General features: G+C 46.4%; 1 protein-coding gene across 4 annotated transcripts in view; it reads right to left on the bottom strand.

Moving 5' to 3' along the window:
* Positions 1 to 14,314: 14,314 nt before the first annotated feature.
* ATE1 (arginyltransferase 1) overlaps positions 14,315 to 22,466 on the bottom strand; it is a 141,956-nt gene continuing 133,804 nt past the window's right edge. For all 4 annotated transcript variants that reach the window (XM_066355734.1, XM_066355733.1, XM_066355730.1 and 1 more), the window contains exon 12: positions 14,315 to 16,096. In XM_066355734.1, the coding sequence (XP_066211831.1) occupies positions 15,918 to 16,096 (179 nt within the window). In that variant the 3' untranslated portion in view covers positions 14,315 to 15,917. The remainder of the gene's footprint in view (positions 16,097 to 22,466) is intronic.

Raw genomic sequence — 22,466 nt, 5'->3', positions numbered from 1 at the left:
TTAGACGCCTGGGCTGCCCTCACCCTGGCTGTTGTGAGTAACGCGGCCAGGAACATGGGTGCACAGATATCTTTTTGGGATCCTGCTTTCAATTCTTCCAGATCGATACCCAGAAGTACGATTGCTGGATCATAGGGTGATTCTATTTTTAATTTTTTGAGGAACCACCTTACTGTTTGGCAGAGCTGGGCCATTTTATATTCTACACAGCAAGAATGTGCTAGAGTGCTGATTTCTCTGCCTTCTTGCTATTTTCAGGGGGGGGGGGGTTGTTTGTTTTGGTTTTTGATAGTAGCCATCCTAATGGGGGTTTAAGACTGAACATCTAAGTTTAGTATTTACTTGTGTAATAAAAAGCTGACTCAGCCTAAGAAAAGTCAGGAATTAACGAGAAGGTCTAGAAGGCAAGATCGTATTTTAGGTAGAAATGTCCTTTGCCAATGATTCAGCAAGACATCGGCTGGATTAGAGGGGAAGACTGCAGCCCTTCGCACTCGCTGGGCTGAGAGCTGATGGGTGCGTGAACCTCATAGGTGACCGTCCACTCAGCCATGACCACGCCCCACCGCCACTGAAAGTGGCCCGTGCGCTGCAGGGAAGCAGCTCCCCGCTCCCAGCGGCAGGCTGGCGGTCGGAGCCCACCCTCCGTTAGACGCCGAGTACTGGCCTGTGCAGCTGGGTCACCCATGACTTTCAAGTTCTCTGTATTTCAGCCAAATTACACTGTCTGCCGCTCTCCAAACATGGCCCGTGTTTCTGCCTCTGCACAGGGTCTTACGCCTCTCCTCCTGCCAGGAACGCCCGGCCCGTCCTTTCCTAACTTTGAGTGCGGGTCCAAGGTCAACTCCCTCAAGAAACCGCTCTGATCGCCTTCAGTCAGAGGCTGGCTTGTCCTCCCAGGAACACGCACACGATTCCTTCTGTGCTCTTAGGCCAGTTTGCGTTCCATCTCGTGGTCCTGAGTCCGTCCTCTAGAGCAGTGGTTCCAACCCCCGGGCTGCGGACCGGTACTGGGCCGTGGGCCATTTGGTACCGTTCCACAGAGAAAAAATAAATAACTTACATTATTTCCATTTTATTTATATAATATTTAAGTCTGAACGATGTTTTATTTTTTAAAAATGACCAGATTCCCTCTGTTACATCCGTCTAAGACTCACTCTTGATGCTTGTCTCGGTCACGTGATACATTTATCCGTCCCACCCTAAAGGCTGGTCCGTGAAAATATTTTCTGACGTTAAACTGGTTCGTGGCCCTAAAAAGGTTGGGGACCACTGCTCTAGAGGGCAAACTCTAAGAACACGACTGGTCCGTCTCTGAACCCGTCCTAACCCCATGCGCTCGTGTGTCCACAGTTCCATTCACACGTAACTCGCAGAGACTGTCGCTGCTTCCAAGGGCCTTCCTCCCCAAACACCCCGTCCACTGGCCCTTTGTACCACTGGGCACAGCCCGGCATGGCTGCTTGTCTGTCCACCTGTACACCGCCCGGCTCTCCCCTAGGATGGAATTCCAAGAAGATGGTGACGCAGTCGGCCTTGTTCACCTCGGTGGCAAGCAGAACACGTGGCACAGAACAGGTGCTCAGACGGTGGCTGCTTGGCTAGGTCAATCAGTAAATGAATGAGTGAGGTGTGTGCATGAGTGTGTGTGACTTGGATTCTGCATAGAGCTGTCCAAGAGCGGGCCGTCTGAGAGCCTTCAGCCGCTAGAAGAGATGTGGGTCGGCAACCCCAAGATGTGCTAGATCAGTCGGAGGGCTATTTGCCCTGGAACCCCCTCCCTGCCAGCTGGTGGTGCCGGGCCTCATCGCTCCCGGGCGTTGGGGTGATTCTCTGTAGACATCACTGTGCGCTCGTGTCTGCCGCCAGGCCACAATTCAGATGTCACGCACAGCATGGCTCACAGCTGGGCCTGTTCCTGAGCCTCATGGGCTCCAAGGAGCAGCAGTGGCCTCACTGATGGAGGGATAGTTAACAGAATTGAAGGCCAAGTAGAAGAACCAGCAGTGAGCACTTCACACCCCCGTCCGAGCACGGTCGAGGACTCCGTGGGCATGTGCGATCCCGAGAGGAAGGGGGTGGCACTACCGATGCCTCCTGGATGGTGGCGAGCGCTCTTTCCTGGCCTCGCCGAGGCTCCTTGGCAAGGGGTGATCTCAGTGAGGTGTGAACGGACCACGCCCAGGACGAAGCGTGTGCTCAGCTTGTGTAAAAATGCCTTTGCGTCCACTGCAGGAATGTCTTGCCATATGCGAAATGAATTTAAGAGGAAAAGTCCAAATTAAATAGGGATTACACTGATCCCCTTTAAGAACTTTGTTTTCTTCTGGTCCGTGAGCACCAAACCAAAACCAGGCCTGCCCCCAAGTACTGGGAGCCACAGACCCGTTAGGCCAGGAGTTCATTATGGTTCATAACTGCTCTACCGACATCCACCTGTCCCCGGTCTCTCCCACGTGCCCTTCCCTGCTGAGCACGCCACGCCCAGTTTTCCTGGGGTCCTGTATTGTCTCCTTTCTCTCACTGTTCAAGCGGCAGCCGGTGACCACGAAGGTGCCCATCTAGGCACAAGTGCTATCTCCACTTCCAGTAACAGAAGAAAACGTGTACTGCCATGGACCTCTTCATCCCACACCCCCTGTCTTCATTGTTTCAGACAGACTTACAAGCCTGCAGGACGAAGAATGCATTCCTCAGAGATAACCTTTAGTAACTTGCACATTAAAAAGCAACAGATTGGTGTTTTTCTAAGATTGTAAAGAAAAACTCACTTATATGCATCAAGCTCACAACCCGTCTTTCTGGATCTCTCCGCTGTTCCTAACGTGTTAAGAGCTCCATCTGGTCCACTTTGGACTTGCTTCGTGGGAGGGAATGCTTCTTAAACATTTCCACTGAGGGCTGACCCAGCCTGGGGTCACAGCCTGCACATGACACAAGTGTGCTCGTTTGCTCTGGGGAGCGTCCTCCAATGAGCTCAGCCTTGGGCTGGCTTTGCTGGGAGCAACACGCACCCTTCCTACAGCCGCAGGTGTGCTGCTGACCTTCTAGAGCCCGAAACATTGCCAGGTGAAGAAGGGATTTGGATACTGTAGACGAGATGCTAATTAGGAGGTGACACCCGATCTGAGATGCTAATTAGGAGGTGACACCCGATCTGCAGCTCAGGGACTTGAACCTGGGGAGCTGGAAGGGGCTGGGCCACAGGAAAGGAAATGCTGAGATGGAGTTACAGAAGAAGGGAGATGGAGGGGGAAACGTGTGAAATAGGAGTTGGGGCCAGCCAGGTGGGGCTGTTCATTCATTTGGTGGGGGGTGAGATGCCGTCTGATGTTGGACTGGGAGATGACACGGCGGGGCAGGCCAGGTGGCTGGTTGAAAGGCCTTTGCGAACCCTCATTCACTGTTGGTGGGAATGTAAAGTAGTACAACCATTATGGAGGAAAGTATGGTGGTTCCTCAAAAAACTGCAAATAGAACTACCTTATGACCCAGCAATCCCTCTACTGGGTATATACCCCAAAACCTCAGAAACATTGATACGTGAAGACACATGTAGCCCCATGTTCATTGCAGCACTGTTCACAGTGGCCAAGACATGGAAACAACCAAAAAGCCCTTCAATAGAAGACTGGATAAAGAAGATGTGGCACATATACACTATGGAATACTACTCAGCCATAAGAAATGATGACATCAGATCATTTACAGCAAAATGGTGGGATCTTGATAACATTATAAGGAGTGAAATAAGTAAATCAGAAAAAAACAAGAACTACATGGTTCCATACATTGGTGGAACATAAAAATGAGACTAAGAGACATGGACAAGAGTGTGGTGGTTACCAAGGGTGGGGGGAGGGAGGACATGGGAGGGAGGGAGGGAGAGAGTTAGGGGGAGGGGGAGGGGCACAGAGAACTAGATAGAGGGTGGCGGAGGACAGTCTGACTTTGGTCGAGGGGTTTGCAACATAATTTAATGACAAAATAACCTAGACATGTTTTCTTTGAATATATGTACCCTGATTTATTAATGTCATCCCATTACCATTAATAAAAATTTATTATAAAAAAAAAAAAAAAAAAAGAAAGGCCTTTGCAATGACCCAGGTGGGAGGTGCTGAGGGCCTGCCGTTGCCCGGTGAGGCTGGACACAGGAGAACAACGCAGGAGAGACGGGATGCACGCGGAGCTAGGCCCGGGCACGGTGCTGAATCTCTGCGGATTCCCCCTCACCCCTGCCTCAGATGCAGGACGAAGGATTCATTCAAAGACAACCCAAATCAGAAAGAAATCAAAGCTATGCCAAATGGAAAATAGAATTTATATCAAAAACATTGGCCTAGATGGACCAAAAGAAAGGTTTACTTTTCCTTGTAGTTAGAAGTTAAAAAAAAAAAAAAAGGTTAAGGAAGTTTCTTTCTGCCCCCTGGTGGCTTTGGGGAATATTTAACTAAAAGGGCAGAAAAAAGAAAGGGGACCAACTTCACTTTGCCCTCAAGGCCAGCTGAGCAAACAACACTGTAAATAAGGAAGACTTTCTCCACCACGGCTCACTTCAGAAAATTTTTTAAAAATTTATTGTTTTAGATAGAGATGGGGAGAGAGACAGAAACATTGACCTGTTCTTGTATGTGCCCTGACTGGGAATCGAACCCACAACCTTTGCACATCAGGATGATGCTCCAACCAGCTGAGTCACCTGGCCAGAGTGACACAGCTCACCTTCTGCCTCCTGAGGTTGGCCAGTGGATACCAGGCCACTGAGTCCTGTGCTAAGGGCAAGCAGGTGGCTCCGTCCACCTCCCAGCAGGACAGGAGAGTCAGTGGGAGACTCTGAGTCCACTTGACCAGGCTCTGGGGCAGGGGCTGGACCGTGAGCTATGAGCAGAGTGCTACTCACAACGCCCAGGAAACAGCTCTGCTGGCCCAGGGGCTGGGCGCGCCGCGCCTCACACAAAACTCACTTCTCATTAGGCTGGAGAACGTTACTGCTGATGTACAAATACTTTTCGGTTAAAAGCTACAAATCTATTTGCAAGTCTCACCGCCCACCGCCCACCCCTCAGCCCTAGATCATGTCACCACAGCCCCGGCCTTAAAAATGTGTTTCCCATTTTCTTCCTCCCTCGTGAAAACGCGCTCCGGCTCACCTGTGACCCTGGGAAAGCCCGCTGGAAGGCGCGACGCCCCCTCCAGAACTTGCCTTCATGAAGAACATGGCAGGAGGAGGAAGGGAAACGTGAGCACTTGGGGACAAGGTGAAACAGGTGTCCCGTCCCCCCAGCCCACCCCCATGATCAGTTCAGTGGCATCCGGATGTGGCAGCCTGAAGCCTCAGCCAGCCCGCCAGACAGCGCTGGTTTCCCAGACAGCCTGTCGTTCAGGTTTGTCTCAAACAGGACAAACAGAAATGGGCATGACTGTACCAGACCTGGAAACCCACTTTATCTCCCATCATACCTAGGAAGCTGGAAGGGGGCGCCACCTGGGTAGGAGGCTCCCTCCGAGGGGCCCCTGAGTCGCTGCTTATCCACATTCTCTTAGACAAAAGCAGCATTTGAAAGTTTTGACCCTTCTGAGGTCAGGGTACCCGTTGTGAACGGGGATTTAAAATGGACTCTTAATTCCAAGATCCGGAAGACCTGTTCCCAGACTGTCGATTTGCAAGTAACTCATTTGCCCAGTACGTAGAATCTCTTTTTAAACAATTTTGAATGGAAATATTCAAAGGCCTTATACATCTGCCTTATGTGCATGTACACGGAATGTACTTGAACTGTTTCCTTGCCAATTCATTACCATGGTCATTACCAGTGTCAGCTCTGAAACTGCTGTGTGCTCAGGGGCGGTTGAGATGGTTAGGATTCTATACCTTGGATTACTAAGCGCCGACCAGCAGGCCCCCTCTGCCCGAGTCACCACTCCTGACGGGGAAGCTGAGGTCTGCCGACCTGTGGGTGGCCCTTGTCTGAGGTCACACATTTAGAAAGGGATCCTCGGACTTGAACTGAGTCTGGCTTGTCTGGAGCTGGATCCAAGTTCTCTCCCAACCCCATTTTCTTTTTAAACTTACAGTCAACAAAGGGATCTGCTGGAGGGTAGAAGTGGTCAGCAGGTCACTCAAGGTCCGCTGTCAGCACCCCCAGCCCACAGTCCCTTAGAGACCCCCAGCCCACTTCCCTCCGCGCGAGACCGGGCCCCCGGCACCGCTGTTCACGGGCAGTGTTGAGTGTCGCCGTGCACACAGCAAGAGCTGACCGGGGGACGGTGCGCACACTTCCATGAGCACGTCATTTCCAACTTCATTTATCCTTTCACTTTGGCCCCAGATTTCTTCTTAGGCTCCACGGCCCAGTGGCTTTCCCATGAGAGACATGGGCTTTTGCCTGGACTCAAGTCCGTTTTAGCTAAGAGGGAAAGTTGGTTTCTTTCCTTTCTTTCTTTTTAACCTTATTTTTTGATATTCCATCCATGTTCCCGATGGCGAAGTAGCCAGATAAGCTAGGGGAGGCCCATGACCCACCATCGCTCACCAATTACACTGACGTGGGACAGTTCCCGTATCTCGGCTCAGGCGATCAAGGGTGACAGAGTGAATAGCTCGCTTGTGGTAAGAGGCCTAACCTGTTCTCCAGAGTCCGCCCTCGCAACTTGGTTCCTTTATTTCCAACCTCTCCCAACAATCTTTGGAGACATGAGCAGAAATGTTCATTACGCCGAGTACGACCCACGGGCTGTCATAGATGGAGGACGCAGTCACACACAGCTGGCCAGGCACTGTTCTTCTTCTGGCCTGAACAGCACATGGAATAGCATGAACTCACAGCGTGGCTCTCAAGGACAGCCTGACAACCACAGAGACTGGGGACAGCAATGCTACACACTTCTGTAGCCACCGTCCCTCCCCCTGTGCCCAGGACCTCCACTGGAACCTCCCTGGGCCCCCCGCATGGCCGGCTCTGCTCAGGAGTGTCTGGGAACCAACGCTGGGGAGGGGAGCGCAACCCCGCATCCCCTGGTACAAAAACCACGCCCCTGGTGAGATTCCCTAACAGCTCCATCCATGCTGAGGACAGAGACACAAGTTTTGGTTAGAAGTTGGCTGTGTATCAGGTAAAAAAAAACAAAAGTTATCCTAATTACCCTTAAAATCACAGTGAAGGAATAAAAAAATCTTTTAAAAGCAAAGCAGTAAATGGGCCTCATCTGTCTTCTGGGCTAACCCCTATGAGGCAACACCAGCTGATTCTCACACAGCGAGAGAGATGTAACGAGGATTCATTTGTCCTACTTTTCTTTTGCAAAGTCAGCTCACTGCGTATCTTGGGGTAGACTTCTTTAGGGAGATGCATTTAAATCCTTTTAGTGCTCAAGATTTACTGATGAATTTATAAAATTTTTTTCTATTTGATGAAAATAAACATGTAACTAGAATTAGAAACCTAAAAAATTCAAGATGGAACATAAAAATGGAAATAAGGAAACACCAGGAAAAAGGAATCCTGTATCAATATTCCTGAACTCATCTATCATTCAAATCGTTATTCAAAGCAACATTATCTCGCCTGACGAGGCGGTGGTACAGTGGACAGAGCATCAGACTGGGATGTGGAGGACCCAGGTTCGAGACCCTGAGGTCGCCAGTTGAGCGCGGGTTCATCTGGTTTGAGCAAGGGGTCACCAGCTTGAGCCCAAGGTCGCTGGCTTGAGCAAGGGGTCATTCGGTCTGCTGTAGCCCCCTGGTCAAAGCACATATGAGAAATCAATCAATGAACAACTAAGGTGTCGCAATGAAGAATTGATGCTTCTCATCTCTCTCCCTTCCTGTCTGTCCTTCTCTCTCTGTCATAAAACAACAACAACAACAAAAAGAAACATTATCTCTGCATACAGTTTAATTGTAGAGCATAATGACATGGCAGGTGTCTGAGGAGGCTGACAGCCCCATGGTAACAGGGTACGACAGACTCACACACACATTGCTGTGCTTAATCAGACACTGAATTAGATGGAATACTCAAAATTATGAGCAACCAGGAAGTTGCTCCAAATGCTGTGCTGTAATATAATTCGCTAGTGTTTCGCCATATAGAAACCTAAAAAAATGACTCATTAAAAAATTTAAAGACCACCTTACCTCATACGGCACGTCCACTAGAAATTACTGAGATGACGAAAGCGTTCCATTATCTGCCTTGTCAACATGGCAGCTCTCGTAGGTTGAATTGTGCTTCTGCCGCCAGAAACACTGAGCCCAAGCCCCAGATGTCCGTGAATGTAGATATCTTAGGAATATGGGTCTTTGCAGAAGTATTCAGTTAGAATGAGATCATCCTGTGGGTGCTAAATCCAGTGTGGCTGCTCTCCTTGAGAAGGTGACACAGAGAGACACAGAGGGAAGACCTCGGCCACGTGAACACAAGGACAGAAGGGGGGGATGACACAGCTGCCAGCCAGGAGACAACAAGGGTGGCCAGGGGCCACTAGAAGCGAGGCAGGGCAGGGCAGGATTCGGCCCCGGGCCCACAGGGAGAACGCGGTCCTGCCAACACTTTCGTTTTGGACTGGAAACCTCTAGAACCGGGAGAGAATAGATTCCTGTTACTTTAAGCCACATAGTTTGTGGCAGCCCCAGAAAATCAATACAGTAGCCACAGGGCCACATGTGGATACTGAACACTTGACATGTTGCTAGTGAGGCTGAGAAACTGAATTTTAAATTTTAATTAGACACTCATGGCTAGTGGAGTCCTTATTGGACGGAGCTGCTCTATTGGTGATATTCTACAATAGTCCTGTAAATCCAAACGCTTTGTCGAGTTCATTGAATTAAAACCGAGAATAAATCACACTATTACCAGCCAGCTTTAACCGCATACGCGAGCACGTGCACACACACTTGCTATAATGATGAATAAAATAACAATAGGAATAGTTTCCGTTATACTCTGGCCATTTCTCAGTGTTTTAAAGTATGCTGGGAAAGTGCATGGAACTGTCCACATACAACTGAGCTGAAACTCAAGCTCTGAATTCACAAACCTAAAATGCTGTTTTTCTTCTTTCATGATCAAAAAGTTCCATTAAGACTTACTGTTGCCTGACCAGGTGGTGGCGCAGTGGATAGAGCGTCGGATAGGGATGCAGAGGACCCAAGGTTGCCAGCTTGAGTGCGGGCTCATCTGGTTTGAGCAAAAACTCACCAGCTTGAGCCCAAGATCACTGGCTCGAGCAAGGGGTTACTTGGTCTGCTGTAGCCCCATGGTCAAGGTACATATGAGAAAGCAATCAATGAACTAAGGTGTTACAACGAAAAACTGACGATTGATGCTTCTCATCTCTCTCTGTTCCTGTCTGTTCGTCCCTATCTATCCCTCTCTCTGGCTCTCTCTCTGTCTCTGTAAAAGAAAACAATCCCTGCTATTCAGATCTACTGAATAGCGAATTAACAAAATGTGATAAATTGTGACTTCATGAATATTCATGAGTTCTCACTTTATGCTAATTAAACTTTTTTTTAAGGCCTATGTTAAATGATTTTAAGACTCTGGCACAGCCCTGGCTGGTTAGCTCAGTTGATTGGAGTGTTGTCCCACTGTGCCTAGGTTGTAAGTTTGACCCCCAGTCAGGGCACATGCAGGAATCAACCAATGAGTGCACGGATGGGTGGAGCAACAGACCGATGTTTCTTTCTCTCCCTCTCTGTCTCTAAAGATCAGTAAGTAAACAAAATAAAAAATATATATTTTAAAAAAGACTGGTGCAAACAGGACAAAAACATGAAAACTCAGGTTCAGGGGAAAATATAAACCCAAATTATACAGAATTATGCAAATTAAGAACATTTATACTGTTTTAATATATGGCTCTAGCTGGTGAACACAATAAAATTTAAGAAACCACTTTCGCACACCAGTTTTCATCATACTGTAATGACCAAAGAAAAGGTGTTTGTGCTAGTCATTAGTCGTCTTCCTTACGCCAGACAAGTGGAGGATGTCACTTCTCCAAGGTGGCTGAGCCCTTCATGTTGAGTGCCATATTACAGGGTGATTGACCATCAAGACTCAAAACGGCCCCACAACACTCAAGATCTGTGGTGCTAGCTCTTTCTGAATGGCACTTTTATTGGGAATCAGCGTGGCAGGGGAGGAGAGGCGATGCGGAAACCGGGCTACACGCATCCGAATGCTGTTTGGATCTGGTACATAAAACCGAAGTCAGCAACTTCCATTCTTGGTCCAATTGAAGCAGGTAACAGAAGTCTTTTCTGGACAGCACTGCACTCAAGGTACCAACTGTGACAACCAACTGGATACAGAAAATGCAATTTTACTTAGTACTAAATCTTGAAATATTTTAAAACGTAAAAAAAAAAGTATTTTAAAGAGTAAAAAACTTAGCTGAATTAATAGTGGTCCAGTTACCCACCCTTTCCACTATACACATCTGCAGAGCCTCTGCTCTATAGAGAATCAAGGAATCAGAACCAGTTTGCTTTAAATAACCTTCCATCTTTCAGACAGACACTTTCTGACTGGAAATCCCAGAGGCAGGCAGACCGTGGAAGCAGTACCGGAGGTCTCCCGGAACACACTTTGTTGAGGGACAGAGAGAGGAGGGTACAGTTTTTCTTAAAGCTACTCATTTTCTGAACCTTCAAGGAATAAACACGATCCCTCCTTGCCCAGTGAAAGGCAAAGGGAATCGGAAAGAAGGACATGACATTTTTACAAAGAACTGATTAAAAACTATGAATGCTGCTCAGTTCCACTCCTGGGACGCACAGAGTGGGGCTCAAGTCTTAAGCCCCCGTTCTCAAGCGACAGTAGACACTTCAGATTACCACGCAGCCATTAAAATAACATTCCTCCTTATTTGCGTATTTACAATGTTAAATGTTCAAAAATATCAAATAGATTAAAAAAATTATGATATACAAGGCATGATTCTATTTTTACTTAAAAGGAAAACAAACATATACATCCATGTAGGCAGAAAACAGGCTGAAAGGAGATGCCCACACTGAGTGGCAGCACCAGTCAGAGACGGGGTTCCGAGGGACTGTCTTCCGTACCCTTTCCTACATTGTCTAAACGTTCTCTGGTGTCCATTTCAAAAGAGAATAACAAAGGTAATTCTATTCTGGAAGAATGTCAGTGGCAATTATAGTATCTAAATACCTTGGAAAATTGGGTTCATGTTATCATACCTACCAGGAGCCTCTTTACTGTAAAAAGACAAACACAAGTAGCCGTTAAAAAAGGAGGCCCTGGCTGGTTGGCTCAGCGGTAGTGTCAGCCCAGCGTGTGGAAGTCCCGGGTTCGATTCTCAGTCAGGGCACACAGGAGAAGCACCCATCTGCTTCTCCACCCGTCCCCCTCTCCTTTATATCTCTCTTCCCCTCCCGCAGCCAAGGTTCCACTGGAGCAGGTTGGCCCGGGCAATGAGGACGGCTCCATGGCCTCCACCTCAGGTACTAGAGTGGCTCCGGCTGCAGCAGAGCATCACCCCCCGGTGGGCATGCTGGGTGAATCCCGGTCAGGCACATGCAGGAGTCTGACTGCCTCCCTGCTTCTAACTTCGGAAAAATACAAAAAAATTTAAAAAAAATTAAAAAAATAAAAGGAAAAGGAAATTTTGCCCTTTGCAACAGCGCAGATGGACCTGGAGAGCATTGTGTGCTTGGAATCAGCCAGTCAGAGAAAGACAAGGATCGTATGATTTCACTCATGTGGATCTAACGAACTATAAACAAACAAAACAGAAACATACTCATCAAGAACAGACTGACAGCTGTCAGAGGCGGAGGAGGGTTGGGGGGCTGGGTGAAAAAGTTGAAGAGATTAAGGGAAAAAAACCCTCCTAGACACAGATAACCAGTGGGAAAGGGGGTGGGGGTAGAAGAGGGAAGAGGAGGACAGATGGTGATGGAAGGAGACTCTGACTTGGGGTGGTGAACACAATACAATACACAGATGATGTGTTTCAGAAATAATTGTAACCGCAACCTATAGCGGTCCCTCTATCGCGGGGGTTAGGTTCAGAATCTCCAGCGATAGGCGAAAATCCGCCAAGTAGCAACCTTATATTTAGTTTATTATTTATATATATTTAAAGCTTTATAAACACTCCCCACATTCTTATAAACCTTTTGCACACTTATTTTATGCAAAAATAATTAAAATATTAAAACACCTATATACCACAAAATCCCTCGATATAGCAAAATATCCACAATAAAAGATTAGATATATACGATTTAAAAATCACAATACAGTGAGACCACGAACAGTAAACCACGATATGGTGAGGCATAACTTTTATTAACCAATGTCACTCAAACAAATTCAATAAAAAAAACGACACACACTTGTAAATGTATTCCATAAATAGACTGTAGACTATTATAAACAATTAAAGCACACTTTGCTTTGTGAGATATTTATGAAAATTTCTTTGTAAACTAAACATTTTAAGAGAAATTATATTTGAGTTTGTTACTTAAATCATTCTTTCAAATCCCTCTGGGTAAAATAATGTCTGCTCCTGAATTTATCTTGTGAAAATCCAGTCGTTTTTATTTTTATTAATTCCTTAGAAAGAAATCCATCGTGCTTTAAGTACCTAAAGGATCTGGAATTCCAATTATGGAAAATTAAATATTACATTCAGACAGCCAATGCTTTACCCTCTGTTTTCTGCATATCCACTCCGGATAAAATGTACTCTAGAATTTAAAAGGCGAGAACGTAGGTCTTTTATGTATTGACCAGCGAGAGCTGCCGCTGCAGGCAGAAGCAGCTTTGTTTTCCCCACGCAGGCGTCATCATATGGACTGTTTAAAAAACATATACAAGGGCAAAATATTTAACAAACATGCAGTCCAACTCTGGTCTTACAGTGACTGGTTTTCTTTTGGAAAAGAATATATGTAGAACAGCTTCTAATTTAAACATCTCCCAATTACATCCATTTTCTTTCCCTCTTCAAAGTTAACAACAAACAGGTACATTTTAGGTAACCGGTCATCATATTCTTTTCTCATGTTTATTCATACTGAAATAATATAAAGTCTATAAAATGAAACCATATATTATACAGAAATCTGAAAAGGTTCATTTACATAATATATTCCAATATGCTAAGCAACCACACACAACTGCTGTTTTGCAAAATGGATAAAACGTAGGATGAGCTGTTTGAAAGCAAACATGAACAGTAATAACATCTAATTTTTATCAAATGAATAATATATTTATCTGACAATAGCCTCTATATTTTAGAATATAAAAGTGCTCAGAGTACACATTTTAAAAATAAGAGAACAAAAATCTCAACAGAATGGAAATAATTTAAATAAAGGTGGTAGCATGGGGAATCGCTACACTTTTGCCCCAGACAGGAAGGCAGGTGTGAATTTATCTGAAATCAGAAAGGGACTCCGGTACTAAGATTGTAAATGCAAAGCTTCCAGCTTTGAAAAGGTATCAACCCCTCTGAAAGGTTCTCGCATCTGTCTTCAGGTGAAAACCACTGACATAAAATCAGATTTCTCAGCTAGATTGCTTGTCAACTGACAAAGCCAGGTCACTGTCCTTGTTTTTTAGCCCACTGTCAACACTCAGCTAGAACTCAAAAGAATAATTGTCTTTTCAAAAAACTTTGCTCATTAGGATGACTATACGATCCATTCTCAAAACAGACAAACAAAACAAGAAACCCAGCACATGAATACAGCAATCTAGCAGAAAAACCTTCATGCTCAACTCTCTCTCTGGGGAGTCACTGGTGCTAACCAGAACACCACGTGCAGGGACAGCAGGTCCCCAGACAGGGTGACTCCTCACTCTCCTCTGAAGGAACCCCACACGGAGTTCTTCAGGAAGAAACCGGCGCTGTAGTAACATTCAAGCTTTCTCCTCATCTGATACTCAAGAGTTGCGATCTTTACGAATACCATGTCACACGCCAACCGCGAAGATGGAAGTAGCTACTACGGTCACCGACCTGGACATCCAATGCCAAGGGCACCATATACTTAGACCCGATTTTACTTTAGTACTGAGACTACTCATGACACTTCTGAAACCCTGTTCTGAAATTTCTACTTTCAGATGTTCATAACTAATTATTGAGAAAGCACAGCATGGAGAGCTTAATTCTGTTTATATTAATATTATGTGTGTGTATATGTATGTATGACAATCCTCTCTGAATGGCAGGATTTCAGATTTTACTTTATATTTTTCTTAATGTTTTAATTGCTCACAGTATCATTTCTTTTAATCATAAAATAGTTAAGCTATTTTCATTTTAGAAAAAAAAAGAAATTTCTACAGATTCTGAAGGCAGTTCCAAATAAGAGTGAATTGAACGCTCCTGGGTGCCTGTCTCTGCAGGAGAAGGTCCCAGAAGAACGTGCAATCTGTGCTGAGGAGGTGCTCTGCTCACTACTCAGCCCCCGTCCGCCGGGGCCCTGTGCGTGGCAGGGTTTACAAACTCGGAATGAACACCTAGTTTATGTGCATGTTTAATTTTTAGGCATTTGACTTTTAGATTGTTATATGAGCCTTCCTTTTATTCTAAGCTGGCTAAAATTATTCTTTTTTTTCTAAATGTGCATTTAGAAGAAAAATTTTAACTCAGCAGTGAGATTCAAACTGCTAAGCTTTATTATAACTGGTTTTTAAAAAGATCAACAGGAATTAGACAAATGGACAAAACGGGGACTGAATGGCCAGGCAGCTGGCCACAGAAGACGGGGGCGGCTGGGAAAGCGCTCAAGACAGCCCTCCTGTCCTCACCAGGTGGCCACACAGCCCGACTGTAACTGTAACTGTGACAGACAAGTCTCACCCCTCCTTCTCCCAGTGCAGAGCAGCCCCCTGCGGGGCAGACAAGGGACATCACTCAGTGGGCAAAGGACCAAACTAAAGACAGTGAAAGGCCAAGAGCGGCAGTGTCCTTCCCAAATAACCAGCGCAGCCGCCCTGCCCCGGGGCCTGAGCAGAGGGCAGGCCATGGGGTCTCCTCCCTTCCCCGGGACAGAGGTCAGAGCCATCCTACCTAGTTCAACGTGACTTGTCGCACAGCCATGAAAGAGTTCTCAACCAGCACCCAAGACGAGTGTCCTGAGTCCTAAGGGATGGAAAATGAGTGCACCTGGACTTCTGATGAGGCGGCGCAGGCAGGAGCCAACACTTTCCTTTAAAATGCCATTTCTTAGATTTCTAGGAATAGATCAAATTATGTAATAAATAACTAGGGTAAACATATATTTTTGTCCAAATTGGGATACTCTGAGAGTAAAAGGGAGCACTAATAATAATTTTTCTAAGGAAAAAAAAATCATGCCAAGATGGCGGATATGAACAGGACTGTCCTGGGTCAACAGCCATCTGATGTCAAGACAACAGCCTTTTTTAAACGTCTGCACTTCCCTTTTTCGGGTTCCCCGTAAGCGACACAGCACAACCCTCAGCAGTGACACCAGGTGCCGCCTGGCTGGGCTCTTCTGAGGGGGCATTTTCCAAGTCAGGAGGCAGACTTGCTGCTTCCTGCCCCACGCTGGGTTCTCTCTCTCTCCCTCTCATTCTTTCTCTTTTCAGCCCAAACTAATGTTTTAAATGTATCTGAGGAAACCGTCCGTTTTGATTTCTAACAGAACAAAAAAGTACAACATAATTTAAATCATTTAAGATGCACATACTGATTTTACGTTCCAAAATATCAACAAGAAGTTTACTCTATCTTGTTCATATAACCAACTTCCAAAACGATAAATTCCTATTATGAGGCCAGATAACATATTTTAAAATCTTTATATTAACCATGAGATTCTCACAAATACATTCCACAAAATGGTTTAGAAAGGCTTATGGTAGTTGACAGCCTGGCGGGCCGGGCTGTCAGTTCCGGAAGAGCAGCATCCGCTCGGAGCACGCCTGTCCCACCAGGCCCGCGTACTGCAGCACGGCCGCCTCCGCGCCGGGCTCCCGCTGCTGCTTCTTGTAAACGCCATAAGGCATGACGGCTTTCTTGTAGAACACCTTCAACCGGTCGGGGTCCCTACTGCGACCTTCGTCCTCTGCAATGACAAAAAATGCTGGTTAGAAACATCACGGAGCAAACTGCTTCCCATTTCCTCATTTGAAAACACGTTATCTGCAAGATAAAAATGAAGATGTCCTCTTCGAGCTATTTGGTCAGGCGAGGGTGTACAGCATTGAGACCAACGTATGCCAATAAATAAATAACACACGCGCTGCTGGAAAGTAATAAATTCCTGAAACATCAGGGAGAGACAAAAACTATATGCAATGAAAACACTGGCCTTCGACACTTGTTATTTTCTTGTAACGACGAAGTCTACGACAGGCAGCTTTCCTGAGTCAGACTGAGGCTCGTTACCTGTCCTCGAGCCGCACCTGCCCGAGGCCTCCCTCGGCGGGTGCCATGAGCACTGTGCCGTGGGCGCTGCTGCTCTGTGGGCAGGGTGCAGTCTCGCTCTCACAAAGGACACGGCACAGCCCACTAGGAGCTGCCACTATTGTCTCTCCTTTTTTCCCCACAAAAGAGAATTCCTGGCTTTTAGCAGGACACACTGGCCCCCAGAGGAGAGCCTGGCCCCCAGCCTTCTTCGCAGCTGGGTGAAGTTCTGGCTAAGGCAACACAAGTTGAAGATTGTGTGGTTGTTTCGAGAGAGCTTTAAAAGGATGCCCTCTGCTTCTTTCATCCTTCATCCCTTCCTCCCTCCCCCCCCCACCGCGTGGCACCAGGACACCATGGCGGGAGCTCCAGCTGCTGTCTAGGACCCTGGGCAGAGAGCTTTCTCTCAGTCTAGCAGAAACAAAGTCCAGGAGGTGCCAGGCAGAGAGGACTCCGTGGGACAAGCCCACACCAGTCCTGGCTGCCTGTGTCTAGAATGTGACACAGAACAGAAATGAACCATCTTGTTTAAGCCAACTTATTTCAGGTTTCCATGGCTGGCAGTTGCTACTAATTCAAACTAATACAAAGAACAACGTTAGGATATCCACAACGGCTTGACCGGTGCTGGTGCAGACAGAGCGTTGGCCTGGGACGCTGAAGTCTCATGGTCGAAACCCTGAGGTCGCAGCTTGAGCAAGGGGTCACTGGCTCAGCTTGGGCCCTCCAGTCAAGGCAATCCATGAACAACTGAAGTGCCGCAACTACAAGTTGATGCTTCTCATTGCTTTCCCTTTCCCTCTCCCTCTCCCTTTCTCTCACACACACATACATCCATAGTGTATCATTGACTCAAAAAGGCCACTTGTAAGAAACATCCTACAGTTATGGTTCCCTGGCTGCATACTGGAGTCATGTGAGGCGATTTTAAAAAATACAAAAGCCTGCCTGGCCTGTGGTGGCACAGTGGATAGAGCGGCGACCTGGAATGCTGAGGTCGTCGGTTCAAATCCTCAGGCTCGCTGGGTCAAGGCACATACAAATAAGCAACCAATGAAAAGCGCGAAGGGAGCAACTACTCCTTGTCCCCCCTCTGTAAAATCAATAAATAAAATCCTCTAAAAAAAATACAAAAGCCTGGATCCCATTCCCAGATCCTGATTTAAAAACTGGTCTGAACAGAGCCTGAGCATCAGTCCTTTCTTAAGGCTTTCAAAGTAGGCTGAGAACCACTGTCCCAGAAACACACACGCCAGCGTTTGCACATGTGAATAAGGATGCTTACAGCAATGCTCTGAAAAACCTGGAAGCACCTGCACATCCGCCAATGGAGGGCTGGTTAAATATGGTAAGGGAGAGCCATAGAATAAAATGGTACACAGCCATTACACAGACAAAGCAAGATAATTCGGTGAAAAAAAAGCAAAGAAAGTACAAAAATTGGTTTTCATCCCTCTGCGTCACCAGATCAGTAATGCTGGCTCCTCAGCGGCCCTTTATGAACAGCACCCCCTCTTCCTTGTTCTCTCTCTTCATCACACTCACCTGACACACACATGTACTGCCTGCTGCCCTTCGCACTAGAAAGTACAATGAGTATCAAAACTCAATAAAACACTGCGACTCTTTGCCATTAATAGTCCCCTAGTGTCCAGTACAGCAGGTGACAGGCAGGAGGATCCCTGCTGAATGACTGAGCAAGTCTATCTCTGAAGGTGGGATCACAAGGGACCTCCACACCATGGGACACACACACACACCTTCTGAATTTTCTATAATGAGCATAAAGCTTCTATAATTTAAAAAATAGTTTTTAAGGTTGACTGATGCATTTTATTTCTTTGCTAAATTTGGATCTTCTAGAAATGAGAAGTGGGAGCACTAGTCTCCTCTCCTATGCATCCAAAGGTGGTGACACTTCTCAGGGCCTTTCAGCCAGAAACTCACTTCTCAGTCAATACTCAACCCTCCACAACTTCACTATTTATAAGTTACAAATTTCATTGGATGCCCACTCATCCTCTATGCTTTAATACTTAGGTATACTTAGGTTGGATCACATTCCTTATTATTGTGTAATGAAAGCATCAAATAGTAATTGTCTACTCTTCAACATACTGTTTTCTCTACCAGGTACTCATCAATCAGGATAAACCATCCAAGATCAGTTTCAGAAGAGACGAAGTACCGATATCCCAAGAGATCCCATTCTATGCACTCGTCTCGTAGGCGACCTGATCTCCATCACCTTCTAAGAAAGAATCAGGGCATTCCCAAACCGACCACATTCTACGCCTGTTCAGATATTTGCAATGTGGGTGGTGCACAAGCTAATCAGGCTCCTGGCCAAGAGAGAAGTTACCCACATCAGAGGAAACAAGTGTCTTCCACCAAGAACTGCCTGGGAGAGCACGGTCAATGGGAGGAAGAAACACTGAGGATGCAGCCAGAGGGTCCTCCCAGCGGCAGGACTGAAGGCCGGTGGAGTCTTAGATCGCCATTTTATCCAGGTACTCAGAGGAGAGCAAGGTGAACAGGAACACAGTGGCAGGAGAAGGCCTCCTCAGAGCTGGGCTTCCCCCCCAGTGCTGTCCCCTGTTCCTGGCCCAGCCGTCTGTCAGCCCTCAGCTCCAACCCCGCCTCCTGCATGCTGCAAGAGACAGAAGCCAGGCGGCCTCTCCCCCAAATCTCTCCTCCCTCCTCTCTGGCTCCAGCTGCTCTTGAAGTTGTCAAGGATCCAGCTTCCACGTGTAGCCCGGCCGCTGGGCCCATGGCTCTTCCGTCCAGGCGTGGCGGTGGCTTCCTGCTGCTGCTGAGCTCTGGGAAACCTCTCTGTGCTTGCCGGGCTCTCGGCAGTCCCTGCATCCAACGCGCTCTGCTGGAGATACCTGCCCTGCTTCCGGTCCCTGGGTGGACATACCAACTCCAAAATGTGTTGTTTCTTACAGATTCCTTTATCCAACCGAAGCAGAAAATCCATGTACTTTAAAACAAGAAAATATTTATTTAACATTTACTGTTACCACAGCCCTCACCAGGGTAAGTGACAAGCAGAGGAAAAGGCAGCAACCTGGCTCCTGCTGTCAGTCCCGAGCATGTTAAGGCACATGCATTCATTAGAGCACAGACAGCCGCTTCCATCACCCACTATAAACGCTGCAGGCAGGGAGAGGTCGCTTCAAGTATGCTTTGAGTCTAACAGAAAACCCATCAAGATCAGCGAGAACAGCAAAGGAGAGACACAAGAACATTGCCAAAATTGCCCCATACCTTCTAAATCTAAACCCTTGAATTTTCTAAAATTGGAATTCTAAAGTATGTCTATATGGAAAGATGTTTAACCGTTGAAACCTTTACCCTAAAATATTTTTTAGAACAGACACACTTTAAGATTCAAATAAACTGAACACCCCAGCAAATAAAAATATAAACTTTGATATATTATTTTATCTAGAATGAAATGCCAGTCTCTAATTCTTGTTTTCTAGTATGGCATATAAAAATAAAAATAGAAGATTAGAAAAAAACACACCATGGTGTATAATTTACATCAATGATTTTAAAGTGTATTCCTATAAAGTAGGAAATTTTGTATTGTTTCATTTGTTAAAAGGTATACAGTTGACCCTTGAATTGTGTGGGGGTTAGGGTCACTGGTCCCCTCTGCAGCTGAAAATCCACCCAGAACTTTTGACCCCCCAAACTTGACTAATAGCCTATTGCTGACCAGAAGCCTTATGCAATAACATAAACAGTTGATTAACATATATCTTGTATGTTATGTATTATATACTGCATTCTTACATTAAAGTAAGGAGAAAAGGAAATGCTAGTAAATAAAATCGCAGGAAAATACACGGATAGTACTGTACTATATTGATACTGTTAACTTTGGGTCACCTATTTACAAGATGAACTGTCAGTACCTACACATCTATATTCTTATATAATAAAAAAACGCTGTATGTTATATGTATTACTAATACCAGACATCAAAAATAAAAGATATGAAGAATTCATATTTACAAGAATTCATGCATTGCTAACAAAAAAGCAGCAATACGGCCCTGTCCAGTTGGCTCAGTGGTAGAGCGTCGGCCTGGCGTGCAGAAGTCCCGAGTTCGATTCCTGGCCAGAGCACACAGGAGAAGCACCCATCTGCTTCTCCACCCATCCCCTCTCCTTCCTCTCTGTTTCTCTCTTCCCCTCCTGCAGCCAAGGCTCCATTGGGATGGCTACGTGGCCTCTGCCTCAGGCGCTAGAATGGCTCTGGTCGCGACAGAGCGACGCCCCAGATGGGCAGAGCATCGCCCTCTGGTGGGCAGAGCATCGCCCCCTAGTGGGCGTGCCGGGTGGATCCTGGTCGGGTGCATGCGGGAGTCTGTCTGTCTCCCCATTTCCAGCTTCGGAAAAGTACAAAAAAAAAAAAAAAAAAAAAGGCAATACAATAATTGCTTCACAGTGCCCTCGCCTATACACTAATGAATAAACAACCATAAGCTTTTTTGGCATACAGTATTATAGTTATATTCATAACACAGCACTGTACTGGAAACACTGTTACATTTTTTAAAAACCACTCACCTGCGATGCTAGGCTAATATTCAGTTTCTCCAATTATGAGAGTGGCACATAGTGGACAGTAAGGTAATTCTTCGAAAGTAACATTATAAAACAGTAAAAACAGGAACATACTATTAACCTTGCATGAACTATCACTCACCTTATACAAGGATAGGACTTTGCACAGTGTTCTGTGTGAGTACTGAGATGGTGATGATGACACAGAGCGTCTCATACAGTTCTGGCCGGAGTTACATTGTCACAAGACGACACACGCACGACAGATACGCTTATGAACTGTGCAGCACGATGTTATTTACTATTCTGTAAGTGGAAGCGGACCACCATGAAGGCCGCCCTCCTCGCTGTCTTCACATGAAGGGGGGGAGGGGAGGGGGCGGAGGAAGTCAGGCAGGAGAGGCAGGCACACTGGATGTCATACAGAAATGGACTATAATTCCTGTCTGACCTTTTGCTTTTCCATGTCTCTAAAAACGTCTCTGTACAGCAACAATCCTCCTTCCACTGTCTGCTTCTGTTTCAGGGTCCGTGCCATAAAACAAGTCTTGAGCAACTGGGACCCTCAGGCAGGCTAATATCCAAGTCTTCCTCCTCCCTAGTCTGGAAGCTCTCATCGCCATCAAGTCATTCTGTTAATTCCTCTGGTGTGGTGTCTATTAGCTCTTGAATTTCTTCAAGATCCGTATCTTAAGACCCTCCACCCCATTTTTTTTTTTTTTGCCATAGCCACAACCTCACTATTCCTTCGTTGGCTCTGTCATAAATCCTGTGAATATAAATCCCTCTGGACACAGCTTTTGCCAGCAGGACTTGATTTGTTTCGGGTTCAATGGCTTTCACAGCTTTTTCTCTAACGATGGCGTCTTCAATGGTGTAATCCTTCCAGACTTCCATCATGCTCTTTCCACCGGGATCTCTTCCATAGTGTTCACACCCCTTTCCATGGGGTATGTATGTAATAGGCCGTGGAGGCCTTTATGACCCCCGGATCTAGAGGCTGAATTTGAGATGTTGTGTTTGGGGGCAAACAGATCACTTTGATGTCATTGGTGAACTCGTGGGATTCTGGATGGCGAGAGGCATTGTCCAATATCAGAACTTTAAAGGGCACTCTCTTGCTGGCCATGTACTTCCTGACTTCAAGGACAAAGCATCAATGGAACCAATACACAAAAATGGTTCTTGATGCCTATGTCTTTGCACAAAACAGGAGATCTAAGCTAAGCTATCCCTTCCTTCCTTAAATCCTAGTGCGCATTTCTCTTCCTCATTAATAAATATCCTTTGTGGCATTACCCACCCCACGCCCCCACGCCCCCACGCAATAGGGCACTTTCGCCTGCATTAAAAACCTGTTCAGGCAGCCTGACCAGGCGGTGGAGCAGTGGATAGAGCGTCGGACTGGGATGCAGAGGACCCAGGTTCGAGACCCCGAGGTCGCCAGC

Source organism: Saccopteryx leptura, chromosome 13, assembly GCF_036850995.1.
Source record: "Saccopteryx leptura isolate mSacLep1 chromosome 13, mSacLep1_pri_phased_curated, whole genome shotgun sequence".
NCBI classification, from domain to species: Eukaryota; Metazoa; Chordata; class Mammalia; order Chiroptera; family Emballonuridae; genus Saccopteryx; species Saccopteryx leptura.
The sequence above is the reverse complement of the archived record's forward strand: the minus strand, read 5'-3'. Positions and strand labels throughout refer to the sequence as shown.